General features: G+C 38.1%; 1 protein-coding gene across 1 annotated transcript in view; it reads left to right on the forward strand.

Moving 5' to 3' along the window:
* The first annotated feature begins 4,369 nt into the window (after nucleotides 1-4,369).
* Nucleotides 4,370-20,603, forward strand: part of C6 (complement C6) — a 132,007-nt gene continuing 115,773 nt past the window's right edge. The window contains exon 1 of the mRNA XM_033957775.1: nucleotides 4,370-5,254. Within this exon, the coding sequence (XP_033813666.1) occupies nucleotides 4,370-5,254 (885 nt within the window). The remainder of the gene's footprint in view (nucleotides 5,255-20,603) is intronic.

Below are 20,603 nucleotides of genomic sequence, written 5' to 3' on the forward strand. Positions count from 1 at the left end.
ACCATCAGTAAACAATTTAGCGACAGTGTTAAAGTTTTGAGAATCTGGGCTTTAATCTTGTCAGTATCTAGTCATAAAGAAACAAAGAACCAGTTTGAACAGAATTCCTGACTGGACACTATTCCTGACTTGTAATTAGACCTGACTTCTAGCTCCTATGGTCCATAAAAAGAGGGAGAGGTGAATCTCCCTGTTTCATGGACCACAGGAGCTGGAAGGTTTAGGCCCACCCATACTCCTGCCCCCTCCCCCCCATGAGAGATGCCCACTCCCTCCTGCCTCAACCACCCAGACCCTGCCACATATCTTATTTAGACGACCAGCAGGAGGGATGCACCTTAGGTGCCTGAATCAATCAGAGTCTTAGGCACCTCCCAGTGCATCCCAAGATGCATCGGGAAGAGGAAGGCCTGTCATTTTGAAGATGCAGGCCTGCCAGCAGAAGGGACCAGGCATCCCTCTTGCTGGTCATCTAAATAAAGTACAGGGGTAGGGGTTGGTCAAGTGGCAGAGGAAGAAAGGAGTGGGCATCCCTCCTGCCAGTCTTTATGGGGGGCCTGGGTGGCTGAGGCAGGAAAGAGTGGGCATCCCTCCTGCCTATATTTTTTAAGTTCAGGGGTGGGGGAGGGCTGTTGTTGGGGGTATACAACTGAATCTAACCAATAGATGTTATGTGAGATCAACAGAAGACAATACAAAAATACAAAAAATCCCACTGAAGAACAGAGAATGTTGGAAAAGAGAGGCTGAGGATCTCCGAAACCCGCTTGGAATTAGGAAATAAACATTAAACCAAGACTGACTGGTTACAAGTTTCCATCATTGATCCTCTAAACCTCCTCCTCCCTATTTTAAAGATCTTCTGTTGCATTCCATATTTCTTTTTTAATCTTCTTTTACTTAACTTTAACCCAGCAGAGAGAAATATCATTATCTTAAAATACAGGTATCCAAAAAGCCTGATGGCACCCGTTTCGCTGACTTTAGTGGCTTTGTCAAGGGTTCACTGCATATCTCTGAAACATATATATATACAAACTATTAAACCACATACACACTCCAAATACCACATTTTTCACTTTAGCTTCACAAATATATTCTTATACCATTCATTACTCTAGATTTCTTCTAAAGTGTAGTATAACTTTATTACATATCTATCTGGTGTCTTCATTATTCTCCCAACCACAAAAAGGAAAATCAGATTGTTCAACTAGTATAACTCGTACTTGCCATGAACAACCTGTATATACAATTCTGATTGTCACAAGACCTCAAACACCCAAGGCACTACTCATATAATTTTTTGTGCCCTTACTGGGGTTTGATATTCATCTTCTGTCTTTTCATTAATATTTTATTCAATGTAGGCACAATTGCTTGTTAATTATTTTTTATGTGGTGAGCTACTGTATTTAAGAAGAGCACTTATCTTTCAGTCCGACGGCTACCCAGCCGTTTCACTGCTTTCCTCAGGGGCTAATACTCTTCAAAATGTCACCTCTGCCTTTTTTAAGCTTTAGAGAAAAGATTTCTACTATGCTCTCCTCACACCACACGAGCCATTTGTGGTGTGAGGAGAGTGTAGTAGAAATCTTATCCCTAAAGCTTAAAAAAGGCAGAGGTGACATTTTGACCCTGAGGAAAGCAGTGAAACAGCTGGGTAGCCATCAGGCTGAAAGATAAGTGTTCTTCTTAAATTCATTATTCTCCTAGCATATTAATGTCTATGTATGTTTTAATAGTCTATTAAGTTACTGGTGAATAAATAGATAAATTCTGACTAGTTTCCTCAAAAAACATTCAAAAGGCTTATCTACCACTCAGGCCAAAAAGTGCGATGTCCACAACTGAATCGTAAAGCTACAAAAAATGTATGTATACTGATTTCAAACATTTTAAAGAAGAGCATAAAGTAAAGCAATCCTGTTTGTTTAAATCCCTTGTTCTCACAATTCTATATTCTTGAGATTTACCTTTAAATCTCTTACCAGTATTATTACTTGTTCAGTGAGTATCAGCTAGAGTTAAAAATCATGATCCATATGTTAACTCATGAAAGTTTAAAATACAAACTTTCACGTGCAGGATTCTGCCTTCTGTTAATCTTTTAAATGATTCTAAAATGTAGCAATATGAATTAAATTCAGGTGCATTAACCTCCAACGATAATTCAAAAACTTTTCGGCGTTCAGCAGTCAAAGGTGGAATTAAAGGTCAGACATTTTTCAAAAGCTGTACTATATTGTCCAACACACTAACTGACTGGTCCCATTGCGTTTTCAAATTTTTTTTTTTTTTTTAAATTTTCCTCAGTAAAGTTTCCCAATTAATGCCCCACTTCTCAACTGTTAAAGCAAAACTCTTAATGCTAGATAAAAATTTCTGCTTACTTTTCTTAACGCGTGCGTCACTCCTCATCAAGGGCTGGGTATTTCATGGCTGCATATTTATTTTTAAAATGTCTACCTCACCTAAAACTAAGCGGTTTATATGTTGAACATAAATTCTTATATAGCTTCTATTTTGCTCATAGTAGAAAGTTGAGCACTTGGAAGACAGTAATACATAATCACTCTTTTAACTCAAATCACCATCCCATCTTTTTTTTTTTTGTCCATGTTATTAGATTGTAGGTTCCAAGAAGCAGGGATTATCTAATGTGTGTCTATAGAGTATTGCATATGCTTGGAAATGATAATAATAATCACATCTTCCAGGTACATAAAACCTCTCTTGCCTTCCAATAGATAATTATAAAACAAAACAACTTCTGTCAATTCTGATTTAAATGATAGAACACGCATGGAAAGTGTGCATAATTAGCTACTTTTGAAAACAGCCACGTTTATTGAAGGATTCCTTATAGCATTGTGAGAGATAATACAAAACAGTATATAATAGATAACGTGGGCTAAATTCTATGTATGGAATCCAAAAATATCATCACTGGAAAAAACCAGTATATAGACTAGCACTAATGCCTAGGAACCACAACTAAATTTAGATGTGTCCGTTTGTATCAAGGAAAATGTGGTACAAGTGCCTACCCCAAAGGTTAGGTGTGCTAGATGTGGTGTTACAAACAGGCATCTAATAAATACATAGTGCCCTCAGGATAGACCCCATAGTGATGGACTGGGTCAGGAACTGGTTGAGTGGAATGCGACAGAGGGTAGCAGTCAATGGAAATCTCTCTGAGGAAAGCGATGTCACCAGTGGTGTGTCGCAATGTTTGGTTCATGGGCCTGTTCTTTTTAACATTTTTATAAGTGATATTGCTGAAGGGCAATAGAGTAAACATCTCTAATGGTATGAATAACATGAGGAAGGACCTAGCAAAGCTTGATGAATGGTCTGAAATTTAGCAGCTTAGATTTAATGCTAAGAAATGCAAGGTCATGCATTAAGGCTGCAAAATCCCGATGGAACTGTACAGTTTAGGAGGTGAAGAACTTTTGTTCATGAAAGAGGAGCGGAACTTGGCTGTGATAGTATGTGATAATCTAAAGGTGGCCAGTTTGAAAAGGTGACGATGAAAGCTAGAAGGATGCTAGGGTACATAGAGAGAGGTATGGCCAGTAGAAAAAATGAGGTATTGATGCCCCTGTATAAGACTCTGGTGAGACCTCATTTAGAATATTGTGTACAATTCTGGAGACCACACCTTTAAAAAGATATAAATAGGATAGAATCAGTCCAGAGGAAGGCTACTAAAATGGTTGGTGGTTTCCATCATATTTAAAGATCTCAATATGGAGAAAAGGTGGGAGAGGGGAGTTATGATAGGGATGTTTAAATACCTATGTAGCATAAATGTGAATGAGGCAAGTCTCTTTAATTTGAAAGGAAACTCTGAAATAAGAGGGCATAGGATGAAGTTAAGAGGTGATAGGTTCAGGAGTAATCTAAGGAAATACTTTTTTACCGAAAGGGTGGTAGATGTGTGGAGAGACAAAGGGCTCCTTTTACTAAGCTGTGCTAGTGGTTTTAGCACGCGCTTAACACGTGCTGCATTGCTACTCGCGCTAGATGCTAACGCCAGCATTGAGATGGCATTAGTTCTTGGTGCGTAGCGCGGGGTTAGCGTGTGCGGCAATGCAGCGCACGCTAAAAACGTTAGCGCATCTTAGTAAAAGGAGCCCAAAGACTGTGTCTGCGGTTAAGAAAGTGTGGGACTGGCATGTGGGATCCCTTAGGGAGAGGAGAAGATAGTGGATACTGTGGGGGCAGAGCTTGACAAGATGGTGGCTCGAATCTGCATGCCGATATTGTGGCAGACTTAGTGCAATATTCCTATCCAGAAATGGTGAAAAGGAAATCTAAACACCCGGGGTTACCAGGAGAGCAATTACCTCAAGTTGGCCCGATGGATGAATTTGTGCAGCAAGGCCTAAGGATGCAGCAGTACCCTGAAGATAATGCCTCGGCTGAAGAGCGTCTCCTTTCTTTTGAAGGTGTCAGCTTGTCTCTGGAGGAACGGAGTCCTCCGGCTCGTCCTGAGGCGGCAAAAGCGGAAGTTGGAGCAGTAGGAGAGGATCAGCTGACGCCGAGTAATATCCAGGACGCCTTCTTGCTTTCCCGGCAGGGCGAAGTTCCCGAAGCCGTACGGAAGCAAGGGGAGTGTGCAGCTACATCTAAGCAGCTGCAAGGAGAGGAGAATCAGATAAAAGTTGTTCCTGATATATCTGCAGCAAACGCAAGTACTTTGGCTTTATCAGGGGGAATCAGAACTGAGTTTTTGCCCTTACTTAAACCTAAAATCTTCAATATGGAAACAATTTGGGAGGCTATTTCTAATCTCCAGCTTTCCCTGGGAAACCAGATACAGCAACTTTCTCAAAGTTGTACTGCGGTACTATCAGAAAATTTGGACCTGAAGAATAGAGTTTCGGTTTTGGAAAATAAATCAGATGACTGTGACACCAGAATAAAATCACTGGAAACACAAGCACTAACTTGGGTTAAAGATAGTGCAAGTTTACATTTCAAGCAAGAAATGGTGGAAAACTCCATCAGGAGAAGCAATTTGCGGATTATTAACTTTCTGAAATTATTTTCCATATCAGCCACAGATATGTTTAAGCATTACCTAAGTGAAGTTTTGAAAGTACTTGACTCCTCATATCCACCTCTCTCTAAAATATATTACTTACCGGTGAGACTCAGGTCTCAAAATCCCAATCAACAGAAGTTATCTGCAGATAGTTTGGATTTAACTTATTTCCTAGAGAGGTCGGAAACTGAGACTCAGGTACCAGCTACACTAGTTTGCCATTGACTCCGAGAGGGAATGGATGTTAAAAATGTTCTTCAAATATAAATATGTTCCCTTTTTGTCTAATACTATAAGAATGTACCCAGATGTTTCACGTCCGACACAGAGGAGAAGTAAACAGTTTCTTATACTGAGACCAAGGGTGGTTCAGTTGGGGGTGACCTTTGTTCTGAGGTACCCCTGTAAATGTGTGATGATATATAAGGAGAACAGATATGTTTTTTATGAACCGCAGCAGTTATCTAAATGTATTGCTTCTCAGGATAGTAATAGTTAATTCTGATTCTCTAATCCGTTTAGATAAGGAAATGTTCTAAGGCAGTCGAGCCTCCTTTTGGTTTTCCTGGTTATATATTTTGTTTGTTAAATTTCAGCAATTTCTGCACCGTCTCCATTTGACTGTGGACTAACTATATTGTGTATTCAAAATTTTCCTTGAATTATGTGGATTTAATGATAATTTCTAATTTCAGGGTATTTTTTTTTGTGTTTTGATTTTGATTGTCAAAATTATAAATCTAATAAAGAAATATAAAGATAAAGATAGTGGATACTGTGGATGGGCAGACTGGATGGGCTAATTGGCCTTTGCCTGCCTTCATGTTTCTCTGTTTATGACTGGCGAATCAATGAGTATTTGACACTGACCTTTTGAGCTGCTGGAGTGGTACCACAGAGGTTCTTAAATTAGCTCTTATAATGGTTCAATAAGAGTAACACAAAACTCAATTTGTTTTCAGAACATGAAAAACTAAAGATGTGATCAGGAGAGATTAAAAGAAAGAACTCACACAGTGTTTCTGCTGTCAATCCTGGACCAGTGATCAACAGTCCCCATGTCCCAATGCCTACAAGTGTGAATATTAGTCACACTGAGGAAGGGGAAGTCATGTCATTAAAGAGTTTAGGCAGCAATTCTGGAAATTGGAGCCTCCTTTGTGGCTCTATGATGCATCACAGAGAGCGTTAATTCTATAACGACATCAGGGCATCCTGATGATATTAAAAATACTAGAACAAACCCAGATTGCACCAAAGAGAAAGCATGCCCACTTATGATAAGTCAATGGCAAGTGTAGGAGGGCATATTCTTAGATCCATCAACCACTTTGTGCATCAGAAAAAGAAATGGCCTAGTGGTTAGAGCTGGAAGGAAAAGATCTGCTCTCAAATCTGGGAACTATCTTAAACCTGCGGGCTTTCAAGGTTTGCACTACTTGATTAATATTGGTTAGATACACCAGGAATCTCTAGAGATTTAATAAATAACTGGGGATGGCTATCAGTTAGATAGATTGTGAGCCCGCCGGGACAGAGAGGGAAAAACTGCTTGAGTACCTGAATAAAATGCATGTAAACCGTTCTGAGCTCCCCTGGGAGAACGGTATAGAAATTGAATAAATAAATAAAATAAAGTTCATGGGAACTTATTGGCAGAAAGTCAAAAGTTCACCAGGGCATATCAGGCTTAAAGCACCCAAGAGTGCATGCAAGGTTACCCATAAACATCATTTAAAGCCATCCACTAGCTTAAAAAACATAACATAACATAACTTTATTCTTCTATACCGCCACAATCAGATGATTTCTAGGCAGTTTAAACTGAAGAGAGCTGGACAATCAGCGAAATACAAAATACAAATAACAAAAGTACAGCATATTTCTTAAGAATAGTCAGAGTAAAATTATTGTAATTAGTATGACTTCTGTTTAGGAAATTAATCTATCAAACAATACAGTCTTAATTTCTTTCCGAAATGCGCCATAAGTCAACCTGGCTCCATTGATGTAATTACCTAACCAGGACTGCTGTTTACTTGCTTGAAACATAAAAGTCCTATCCAAAAAGGATCTGTATCTACAATCGGTGATCTTTGGATAGGCAAGTAAATTACAATTTCTAGTTATCCTTGTAGGGCTGTATAGCACGAAATGGGACAAAAGATAGGTAAGGGCTAATCTCCAAACCAAAGCAAAAAAGCAATTAATGTGTAAAAAAGCAATGAATGTGTTAAAAATTCTAATAAATATAAATTCAAATGTACAAAGATTGAAGATAAAGTGGCTTGCAGATTAATCTGCGGGCTTATAACGCTGGATGAGCCAGCGAAGATTGGGTTGGGGGAAAAGGTTAATTAGATATTAGCAGATAAGTTAGGTAAGGGGAGGGGTGGAAATAAGAGGGTAAGGATAGGCAGGAGAGTGAGTGAGGATTGGCTGGGGAATGGAGCTCTGGGATTGGAGGAGTTTATGAGGAGAATTGGCGGGCAGGGGAGAATTAGGGGTTTGGAGGGAGTGAGGGAAGGTTAGGGTTGGTGGGGAAAATTGTCCCGCCCTTTCCTTTCCTATTTTTGGGGTTCTCTCTTGGAAAGGTTTTGTTTTGGGGGTGGGATGGGGGTAGGGTTGGTCGCAGTTTTGTTGCAGAAAAAATTATATGTTGGGGAAACAATTTTGGATCAGTGTGGCTATGCAACAGATTTGGTGACTAAATTTTGTAACTGCTCATGTGCGATACCGCCGTGGGTGGCGGCTGGACTCTGCGGCACCACGAGTCTTGCTGTAAAGGAATTGGGGAATGGGGAAGAATTTTGGAAGAGGAGCTAGTTCGACACCGAGTAGCTCCAGAATTTTGAGAATAAGCTACACTGTTTTTTTGAAAATGTGGATAAGTTGATTTTATGAAAGTTTGTTCTTAATGACAATAAAGCTGCGGCCCATTTTTGCCACTATATCTGAGTTGGTGTATTTTATTGTGAACAATCTGAGCATGGTGCGAATTCCAATGTTATAATAAAGTGCCCAAAGTGTCAGGTGCAAATTCACATCATTCCTGAATTTCAAAAAGCACACTAAGTGCAAAATCACTAATTGATGAGCCTTGATAAAGCAAGAAATCACATTTGTCCAATACATTTAAACTGCCATCTGCAAGGACTTATCTGAGAATCTAATCTAATCTAATACTTGGCTTTATATACCGAGTCTTCATTCTAAGAGAGCTCGACCCGGTTTACAAAAATTAAAGTAAAAAAATATAAACCATAAAAAAATGAAAAGAATTAATTTCCAAAATGTTTAGTGAATAAAGTAGTTTTTAAAAGCTTACAAAAATATAGAAGAGAACCAGAGCTTCTTATAAGGAACGGCAGATGGTTCCAAAGTTGAGAAAACTTAAAAATCAAAGATTGGCCAAAAATCTTAACTCCTCTAATCCCTTTTTTGGAAGGGAGAGATAATTTGTATTGTTGGTTGCCCCTTGCAAAAGATAATCTGTAAAGATTCCAGGATAAAGGAACCAGAGGAGTGAAGATACCATAAAGAATTTAAAAAATAACACAAGCACATTTAAACTGAACTCTAAAATAAACAGGAAGCCAATGAAGACTGAATCAACGGTGTCACATGATCGAACTTGCGTTTCCCAAAAATGCAGTATTCTGGACCCACCAACATCCATCTAGTAAGAGGGTCTGTTGTCCGGGACTGCCAACTGATCGCCCTACAGAGCCCCGTTTCGTTTCCTTCTTCAGGGGCAAACTCAGAGATGTCTCCCACTGAAAACTAAATCAAGCACTGCTTCTCTCCAGCTCCTCTAGTGATTAGAGCTACAGCTTCAGCACCCTGAAGTTGTGGGTTCAAACTCCACACTGATCCTTGTGACCCTGGGCAATTCACTCAATCTTCCATTGCTCCAGGACCCACCGAGACAAATAAAGAAAATACTTCAGTACCTGACTGTAAACCGCTTAGATAACCTTGACAGGCAATATATATAGTCATTTGAAAAAATTAAACACAGCAAGTGAAAACCAAATCACTGGTAATGACTCAAACCAATATGTTTTATAGAATAAGGGGAAGAGACCTCAGAGACCTTTTCTAAGCCAAAATGATGATAGAATCTGGCACCATTTGTCATTGAAAACTGTGGCAACAGCACTGCTCCTGATGAAGCCCTGATAATTCGGGTGAAACGAAGGCCCTGTTGGGCATTTAATAACTTGTGCTGGCCATTGATCATGGCGTTTCTAAAGATAAGTGTATTTCTCAAATTTGAGCACTGTCTTTTATGTTTTCACAACAATTTAAAGTACAATTGTGTGATATTTATATTTGCATTATAAGCATTAATTTAATTTATTATATACATTGAAGTATTTGGGGTTTGACCGACGATTGAGGCCTGACCTGCTTTTTTAGCCTGATTCTATCATCATTATGGCTTAAAAAAGGTCTCTGAGGTCTCTTCCCCTTATGCTATAAAACATATTGGTTTGAGTCATTACCAGTGATTTGATTTTCACTTGCTGTGTTTACACTGGTTGTTTTACTTTTGATACATTGTTAGATAAATTAGAACACCCCCATGAAATATTCAGTTCTTTCTTAAGAAATGTTCACAGAATCACATGTCAATGTCATATCTTTTTTTAAAAATTTATCTCTGGAAAAGAAAATGATGTAATTGCAGGTAAACAACAAACTTTTTCCTTGATTTACTCATGAAATAAAAGGGGGGAGAGGTGGGCTGGGCAGGGCTGATATCAGTGGTGGCAGAAGCAGAGAAGGAACACTAGTGGGATGGAGAGTGATAAGAATAGTACTTCGGGGGGAACTCAAATATAAACTGACACCCTCCCGAAGCAATCCGGATACTAGAAGTTCGGATAATTGGCATTGTACTATACTCAGAGTGAACTGAAAGTGACAAGAGAAATCTTTTGATAGAACCAAAATGTCTGCCTTTCATGCTGAGTGCCTTGTAAATAGTTTGGAGACTGTTCTGTGATCAACTACAGTATAATAAAGTTCTATTTTGGTTCACTCATACATCGGACTGAGCCGTCATTTCATCAAAAGGGAGAGTGAGGAATTTGAATGAGGTGAGTGAAACCTTGGAGTTGCCCATCCTCCGGCCTATTGGATTTGTCCCGCCCTGGCCTGCACCCAACAAGTGTGAACTGTGAGTCCATGAGGGACTATAAACAGCTGTGTGTGTGGTTCTTTCATGTTTTTCTCATCTTTTTGTGAGCCCTGGTAACCCCTCTGACCTGAAAAGCTGGGTGAACCACCACGCCATGTGTTGAGGGCAGGGCATCAGGGCTAAAGTACTATTGCTGGGTACATTTTTACATTGGAGTTAAATATGTATACAGCATATGTATCACCTAGGAATTCTCAACACAGAAAAAGCTCAAAACATAAGTGGAGGATATAAGACAAGCAAGGGGAGGAGTGAGAAAGTATTATGGGATTGGCATTTTCCCAGTGTTATCTAAAAACCACCTCTTTTAAAATAATATTTCTGCTTCAGGGTTTTTTTTGTTTTTTGTTTTTTTAATCAGTGTTTATAGATTGAAAATTAAATTCGGAGTCCTTAATTATTTCAGAGTCCTTAATTATATCATGAGTGACTGTCAATGTAAAGACTTGTTTTGAGGATGAAATTGAAGATCAAGGCATGTTTGCCTGGGGAAAGCCAAACTCAGATGAATCTCTAATTGCAGACTCCACCTTGAACCATAAAGGAATTTAAAAGTTGCATGCTCCCCAAATCTATGTACTGTATATGTGTATATGTAATAGATTAGAATTACATTTTCATTTCAATAGCACAGATTAATTCTAATATAGCACCACAAATGTGAATGCAGTCTGTGTCTAACAGCTGCTTATTATCATATTGCTAACATAATCAACATGGCATGCGAAATGTGATTTAAAAGACTTTATAATACATCAAATGGATTTAATTAAAATAAATGTGAAATCAGCATCATCATTTTCCAACTGTATACAGTTACAGAATATAGAAAGGGCTCATTTTTTCCTTAAAACTCTACATTAACAAAATCCACCTTCTCTAACAAAGCATCACAGAGTTAGCTGTCAGAACCACATGTCAGCTTTCTTAAAATAGAATGTCCTGTCATCTAAAACGCATGTGACTGTACATTAGAATTCTTTAATCTGAAGTCAATATACTGAGCTTCTCTTGTTTCTTTCTTTAAAAAAAAAAAAAAAGTTAACAAAACATATACTTACTGTTGATTTGTAGAATTGTGGAGGAGCATTTTTGATATGATGTTCAAGTCTGATTGTAGATGTTTTGCTGAAAATGTCTAAAAATCTCATCCTGAACAGGAAAAATGTCAAACAGGAAAAATGTCTACTTTTTAAAAAATTGTTATATTACAGATGTTTTTGTGCTCAGTATGTATATCTATAGGTACTTTAAAAGAATTCCTAGAGAAAGATAGTTACTTAGGTACCAATGACTCGTGTTCGAGTCTTAGTGACTTGATGAATTACAGATCTTAAACTATAGAGCTTTATGGACCCCGGTAGGTTTACAAAAATTAGATTGTTCTAAGTCTAATAGATGCTGGCACTGTCATCTTGAAGCTGGTACATTGGATCATTTATTATTTTTTTGTCCTCTAATACATAATTTTTGGATTTCTATTTGGAGTCAAGTAAATAATTTATTTGAGAATCCGGTAGCGCTTTCATTTGATACAATATTATTTGGCACATCAATGAGGAAAAAGAGTCAAATATCTTCTAAAATCAATAAACTTTGACTCATAATGACAGGAGCTGCCATTCAATAAATTACGAGAAACTGGAAAAATTATGATAGACTAAGTTATAATTTCTGGTGGAATTCATTGTGCCATATTTTTAAAATGGAGAGAATATTAGCTATTCAGCAGGGACGATATAAAAAATTTATTGATGTTTGGGAGCCATTAACAAATTATTGTAAGGGTTGATTATAGTTAATAATTATTTTTTCCCCTTTATTAAAGTATAGGGTGGGGGGAGGGTGGGTGTAAATTTTAATTTTTCTGAAACAAAAAGTTATATGGGAGGGGGAGTAGGGAGGAATTCTATTATGTTTCAATATATGTTGATTAATAAGTGTTATTAAAGTATAGATGAATGTATATTTAAATTACTTGTTGAAAGTTTAAAAATGAATAAAGATTTATATATTAAAAAAAAAGATCTCAAACTAAATTGGTTTTGTTCTAGTCTGGTAAGGTTCTCCAGCATCATCCCCACGGTTGTTTTCCATGTGTCCAGTCATCTGATTGCAAGTCACCCTCTTCATCTGATTCCTTCGATCTTCCCAAACATTCCTGAATTTTTTAAGAGTTTGATGTCTGGTTACCAACCATGAAGATCATTGTGTTCTGAAAATTCAGCAGTGCTGAAAACAAAGACCAATCCCAAGTATGTGGAAACAAATGCTATGACCTTTTCATGTGCCGGAGTAAAACTGTGGAATGGCCTTGTTGGCCAAATTCGGAAATGTGGTGGTAGGAGTTCATTCAGGAAACTGATGAAAATGCAATTATTTGTCAATGCATTTCTTTGAGCATTTGACCTATTGTAAAGAGTGAATCTGCTTTTATCTGTTCTGACTTGTTTCAATATTTTATGTATGTGACTTTATTGTAAACCGTTTGGGAATGAAACGGTATAGAAATTTTTATAATAAATAAATAAATAATAATCTTTCTCTTCTGACAGTGTAATTGTTGCAGTATGATTTTTTTTTTCTAGTACCTTTTATATGAAAGGGAGATTTGAGGCTGGTCTAAAAGTTGCTTGATTGGCCGGAGTCGGAGTTGGGTTTCTTTGTGATAGGTCAAACTATGGCTAGTTCCCAACTTGCAGGTACTGTTTCAGACTGTAGGGATTCATTGAATAAAGGAAGAATTGATTGCAGGAAGGTTACTTTGGTTGATATTAGTAGGTTGGATAGACAGGGGTTCAGGGTCGAGCTTGTGAGGTGCATTGGGAAAATGCACAAACCAAACAATTACAGAAGGCTATATAGAAAATTCATACTAACAGAATACCTTGGTCACATACATGGAACAAAAATGGCAAATATACAATAAGTGATCACAAACTATAAACAAATTTAACTAAAACCCTAAGAGGCCAGACACTGTATGTAGCTGATAGCTCTCCACTTTTCAACAAAGATTATGTTATCATCATTAAGAAACTCATGCAATAGTGTTTGTATCCATGACCTCTGTTTTTTTTACCTGTTATGTACTTGGTCTTGTAAGACTGTATGTATTATAAGCTGTGTGTGTGAATTGTGAGCCATTTTGATTTAAAAAAAAAAAAGCAGATTATAAATGTTTTAAAAAAATAAATAGTACAACACCAGAGAAACAGAAAGAAATGTATTTCTGCCCATGCACAATATCAATATAGTACATGCCAAAGATGGTGTTGTGGAAGAGGTATAACTATGTCAATTGCCCTTGGCCAGAAAGAGCCACAAGCTTGCCAGAAGCTGAAGATAAAGCAGCTTGATAATTGGCCTTGGGGTCCCATTCTAAATTTATGCTCTGGGCCACAGCCATGAATAGTAACAGCTTTGGCAAGATGTACATTCCAAATATGATATATTCTGATAACAACATAGAAAATAAAATTAGTTTTTCTACCATCTCTGGTTTCTGCTCTCCTCTGTTTTCTATTAACTCACTTGCCAGAATCTCGAGTCCATTTGACAGTTCTTTTCTGTCCTCCTGTTTTCTTCATTTACTTCACTTTCTTCATACCCAGCCATTTCTCTCTGATTTTCCCTTCCACCTTCTCTCCTGTCCAATATCTCCCCCAATCTTCCATTCCACCTTCCTCCATGTCCAGAACATCCTCCCATCTCTTTCTACCATATTCAGCATTCCCCATGATTTCTCCTATCTTATTTCTTGTCCAGCATCTTCCCCAATCTCCCCTTCTACTTTCTTTCCTGCACAAATGCCCCCGAATTTCCCATCTTCTTCCATGTCCAGCATGCACCCCCAATCTTCCCTTTCACCTTCCTCCGTGTTCAGTATTTTCTCCCATCTACTTTTTTACCTCATTCACCATCTCCCCAATCTTGCCTTCTACCTAATCTCCTTTCCAACATCCCTCCTTCTACCCAGCCTCCTTTTTAGTATCTCTCCCTGATCTCCCCCTGTCAAATGCCCTCCTCTCCAGTTCTCCTCTTGATATCCCATCTATCTTCCATCCTCAATTTTCCATCTTCCTCCATCGTCAATCCCCTCAATATCCCCTTCCACCTTCTCTCTTGTTCAGCATTTCCCTTGATCTCCCCTTGCACCTGGCTTTCTCTCCAGCATCTGTCCCTAGTCTCCCTTCCATCTGACCTCCTTTTCAACATCTCTCCTTGTCTCCCACCTGCCATCTTTTTCAGCATCTCCCCTTGATGTGACCTTCCTCTACCTTCCTTCTTGTCCAGCATGCCCCCCACCCCTTCTCCCATCTACTGCCATGTCAGTATGTTTCCTTCCATCTTACTATGTCTCTTCCTGCCCCCTCCCTTCTCCACAGTCTTCTGTCCTTGTCCCTGACAGCAATTACCTCAACCTGTGTTCATCCAGCATCAGCATCTATTCCCTACAGGGTCCTGCCTGCACAGAAATAGGAAGTTGCCATAATAGGCAAGCCCTACAGGAAAAGGATCCCGATCTACTGGCTGAACACAGGTTGAGATAATTGCTGTCAGGGACAAGACCAGATGACTTCAGGAAAAGGGGGGAAGAAGAGAGAGGTAACCAGCCTTCCCCCCCTAATAAATATTCATTGTGGATCTCCTGAAAACCTGACTGGCAGTGGTGCCTCCAGTACCAGGTTTGGGAACCACTGGAGTACAGTCCAATGATAGTATTGAGATCCAGAATGGAAATGTGAGGTATGACATTGTCTGCCTAATACTTTGTTTTCACATACTGCATGAAATAACAGGAATACCACTACTTATCATTTGTATAGTGCTACTAGACGTATGCAGAGCTGTACATATTATAAGCAGGTACTTTCACTGTCCCTAGTGGTCTCACAATTTAAGGTGAGTATTTTTTCTGTCTGGGGCTACAGAGGGTTTGGTGACTTGCCCAGGGTCACAAGAAGCTACAATGGGAATTGAATCCATTTCTGCAGAGTCTCAGGTTACTGTTACTGTACTAACCAATAAATTTACTCCTCCACTCCCAAATACGTACCCAAAGACATAAAAAGAGATTAAACAAAAAAGGACAAGGGAAAGAAAAAATAAAATCTAATGAAAATGTTACGATTGCAAAAATACAGAACTGTATCTGAAAGACAAGGCTAAGAGTACATGGAGATGAAAGCATAAAAGAAAGAGGAGATAGGGACCTTCTCATATGGATCCCTGAACACGGTTGCATACGTGACCATGTTTGGATGAGCTCAGCATTTCAAAATCAATACCCAATACAAACAAAACCTCTGGACTAGCAGTGGAATGTTTACAGACTATGTTGAAAGGCTGCCGTGAAGCTGACCAGAGACTAACCGTAAGGGGTGGGTGCGAGTAAATTGATTTGAATTTACCTTCCAATAACTCAGCTAGCAAGTACAGTGTGCTTCAATGTGTCAGATCTGCTTTATTCCTTAGCTGTAGAGAATAAGGTAAGCATTCTTCTTTTGTATGAATTTAGCTACTACACTTGACAATCATTCACCCCCAGATTCTATATATTTTACCTAAATTTAGGAGTGCTGCCAAGATTTGTGTGCAGCTTTACTGCTTAACAAGTCATCAATTATCAATACCAATTATTGATGTTGATGTTTATTAAGAGATTTATATACCACCCCTCGGAAACCATTGGCACGGTATACAATAGTTAAAAAAAATGAGAACTACAATAATTAAATAGGACAGCAAAAGAAAAAAAAAATAATAATCCAAATAACAAAGACTGAGAGTGCTGGCACCTTCCCAGTCCTCCAAATACCTCATGATTCCCCGCCAAAGGCCTAAGTAAAAAAGATGAGCCTTGAGAAGTGCTTGGAATCGCAAATAGGACAATTCTGGCCTGATATTCAAAAGAGAGTTCCACGAAAAAGAGCAAAAGAGAAGAATACAGAATAACAAAGAAAAGAGTTTGGTCAAATGAACAGCAGGAAGGGACATACAATGTGAATCCATAGATCCGAGAGGGCGAGTGGGGCATCAGGAAACAATTAGATTTTGCATGCAGATACTGAGCTTTTGGTTACTGTTCTGTGGTTGGTGTGTCATGTATATCAGCTTTTATTGTGGATGTATTTTTATAATCATCTCAGAAGGACTGACTATAAAAACTATTCTATTTGCTAAACACTTAATATTCTTTGATTTCGTTATTTCTCTTTGATTTTTTAGTATTTCTTTTAGTTATTGTTAACTGAGTCGAGCTCCATTTTGGTTGAAGACCCGTATATAAAGCGAGGTTTTAAGAAATTTAGGGATGTTTGGGAGCATTAACAAAATATTGTACAGAATGAATATTATTTTCCCCCTTTGTTCATACACGTCCAGGGTGGGAAGGGGGGAGAGAATATTTTATGATTTATTATGCTTAAGTACAATTGTTGGATATAAGGGGGGGAGGGGAGGGATATTTGATGTGAGTTAAACTATAATGGTATTTTAAGTGATGGTAAAGTATAAAATGATTGTATCTTATGTTACACTTGTTGAAAGTTTTAAAAATGAATAAAGACTTAAAAATAAATAAATAAAGCGAGGTTTTAGTTTAGTTTAGTTTTAATCCTATATAATAAAAAGTTAAGCGGTGCATGCACTTTTAAAAAAGCGTGATCCCTGCCGCTGTGGTGTGTGATCCGTGGCTATGTTCCATTTTAGAACCCGGTTGTGAGTCATAGGGATTTTACCTGTGTGACATAAGTCACCACTGAGGTCTAATGGGAATATTACCGGTAGGTGGGCTTTATCACTAATTTGAATTTATATGGCACCGTGTAAATAAGTCTTATAAGCTGTCTTTTACTAAGCCACGGTAGAAGTTTCTACCATATCCCGGGGCACTATATGCTCCAATGCTGCTGTGACACTCATAGGAATTCTATGAGCGTCAGAGCATTTAGCACTCCGGGCTTAGTAAAAGGTAGTTAAGAGTTATTTAGAAATTGATAGGGATAATTTGCATCTTATTCCTTGTTCTCCCCTTAAACACCCCTGGCTTTCTTTCACCGTGGTTGAAATCTCTCTATTGGGATTCTCTAATTGTCCTATTTCAAAATACTCCACACCGACTGAAGAGGATCAAGAATCAGTCGAGAAGAAAGGAAGTCAAGGCTGCGACAGCGGACAACACGCTTGAGTAGTTTGGATAGGAATGGAATAAGGGACACAGGGCAATAGTTGGAAGGGCAGGTAGTGTCCAGCAACATTTAAAAAAAAAACTTTATTAATTTTCAAAACTAATACAAAGTGCTAGGAATTATATAGACATTAATTATCAGCGTAAGCACTTAAATTCCATCAATAACAATGCAGAATAAAAATATCCCTCCCCTCCCATCCAACAATTTAATCCAGGATAAAATAAAAAGATTCCCCCCCCCACCTGCCCCGTCCTGGATATGTATAGAAATAAACAAAATAAAATAAAAGACAACTATGTTGAAGTAACAAAGGATGTCAACGGGCCCCAAACCAAATTTAAAAAATTGCTATGCCCCAACATATCAGCATTCATCTTTTCATATTTGTAACCTAAACATAAACTAGCCCACCAAAAAGGAAAGTTGAGGCGGTTTCAATTTTTCAATTGTGGGTTATCATTTACATAGCTATCCCTGTCATAATTAGGAAAAGCCTACATTTGTAGCAATCCATGGGAGGCTTGATATGCAGCAATGTTCCACATATAATTGCCTCATACGTCAAAGGGATTGTTGATTCCAGTATGAGTTTAATCTGTCCCCATATTGACTTCCAGAAGTTGAGTATCAAAGGACAATAGAACAACAGATGATCCAGTGTCCCAATGTCTAAATAACAATGCAAGCATCTATTAGATCTAGTACTGTCTAACTTATGTAACCTAACAGGGGTCCAAAAAGATCTATGTAAGAAGAAAAACCATGTTTGTCTCATAGATGCTGACGCTGTACATTTCATCCTCCAAGTCCAAATTCGTGGCCATCGAGATGCAGAAATATACTACTTTATCTCAATGATCCATCAACATGTTTTTTTGAGAAGCAGCTTAACCACCACTTAGCATTCCTCTTGTTGCTGGACTGCTGTCTTCATCTTAGTAATATTGAGTTGTTTAATTAATTATAATTTGTCATGGTACTAAATATATTAGATTCAAATAAAGAAATTTAAGATTACATGACAAATTGTATGATTTATTTAGTGTTTGTTTCTCAGCAAGTAATGAAATATAATTAAATCTCTGTAATGAAAACTTCCCTCTTGTTATCCTAATTAGAATAATTTACTATAAATGAAGAGATGTACTAGGAATGGGTGGGTGGGAATGAAGACTGAACTAGGCTTTGCTGTGTCTACTAGAGGCTACAGTTAATATTGTAGGTTTTGACAGTTAAGTTTCTACCTCTGGCAGAAAGTTAAAGTTTAAAACTATGGAGAAAAGGGTTTTACTCTATAGAAACTAGTTAATAAAGTTTGCTTTGGATCCAAGATGGTGACTGAGACGGTTGTTTGACGTGCTGCTCTGCATCGCACTGTTTCATTCCCTCACCTGTTCGGTGTGATAAAGTCATGAACCTGAGACTGATCCTTTGCAATTACAGGAATTCCCCCTCCCCCCCCACCCCACACACACACCCTTTTAACAAAACCGCAGCATGACTTTTAGTTGCCATTAAAATGTATCATAATTTAAACTTCCTGCTTCGTCCTATCATGTATTAATTGTGAAGTAGTGAGCTACTTCTACCATATTAATTAACCCTCCCCCCCCCCCCGATGATTCTTATATTACAGTAGTCTGATAAAAGGAAGGTCTTCATTCCTTTCTTGAACTTTTTGGTATCTTTTTCTAGTACTAATTCCTTTGGTAGGGCGTTCCACCACATTGGAACCACCACTGAGAGCAGTCTTGTCCTGACACTTTTGTATCTATGTGAGTTTGATATATATTTTTGATTATAAATGATGTAGATGATATTAACGTTTGAAATATATGTAAGTGAAGCAAGTAAAACCAATTATTGTATATATATAAATAATTAATAATGTTCTTCAGAAGTTTTCATACAATCAGCATAACTCAGAGGGTTCTAGAAAAGCAGGTTTGGGGGAGATCTCAAGAACTGATTCCATCCCCCCTGTTTCTAAAAATGGATGTACTGAATTTATATAATCAGATAAAAACTAGTATGAACATGCTAACCATGTAGCCCAATTCTCCTGGATGCTATCCCTAAAAAGACTCCCAATCACCTCTCAATCCCCTTCCCTTGACTACAGAGCTTTTCCTAGTGCTTACTGGCTGGGTCATGAGCAAGTTACTCCTACCCCATTGAGCTCCAGGTGTAAAATGGCATCTCTTCATCCTTAATATTCACGATACAAGCAGAATATCTTCAGAATTAATAGCCACACCAAATGATATTCATAGACTTATACTGTCAGAAACCAAGTGCTATAAACTTTTTAGTCTGTGAAAACGGTAAAGACCTCAGTGTTTCCCAGGATAAAACCTGTGAAACTAACTATGCCAATAATACTATTGACATAGAGAAATACATCCTTGGCCTTATATTCTACCGTTACACATTCTCTTATTTATCTTTTTAACTTTTTTGCTGTCATTTACTTTTTAACTTTTTACTGGCTTTTAAAGTTTTATAGAAAAGTGAGCACTTATCTTGTTTCCTTCTGACAGTGCAAAACCACCGCAGCTGCAGTTTTATCAGTATCAATATGCCGCTCTTGAACAATTTCAAATTAGATCAATTCATATAGAAATATCCCAACAGGCCCTATTTCGCCCTACGGCTGCATCAGGGGATTATCTACAAAACAAAATATACTATTAGTTTGCAAAAATACATATTTCTCATAAAAACAGCCTTAATTTCAAGACTACCTACTTTTCATTACAAGCTACTGCTTCAATGATTTTCTCCCAGTGAAATTGCGGCTCGGCGTACTACTGGGTTTATAAAGAAAAACAAGGGACAGCACCGCACCAATCAACAGCAGAGAAACACGGAATAACAGCCAATCACAATGACTTCCGGGTTTCTCTTCAAAAAAATGCGCGCCATTCGATCCTGACATTTAAGCCATATGGAATATAGGTCTTTAATCTGAATATCCATTTTTGTTCTTTTTGTCTAAGATATAATTTGAAATCACCCCCTTTATTTGAGGGATATAACTTTTCTATAAACCAGCAGCGCATTTCGGAAAATTTATGATTGGTATCTAAGCAGTGCTGCACCATCGGTGCCTCTGTTTTACAACAGGTCAAACAAGACCTGTGCT

This window comes from Geotrypetes seraphini, chromosome 1 (assembly GCF_902459505.1).
Source record: "Geotrypetes seraphini chromosome 1, aGeoSer1.1, whole genome shotgun sequence".
Classification (NCBI taxonomy): domain Eukaryota; kingdom Metazoa; phylum Chordata; class Amphibia; order Gymnophiona; family Dermophiidae; genus Geotrypetes; species Geotrypetes seraphini.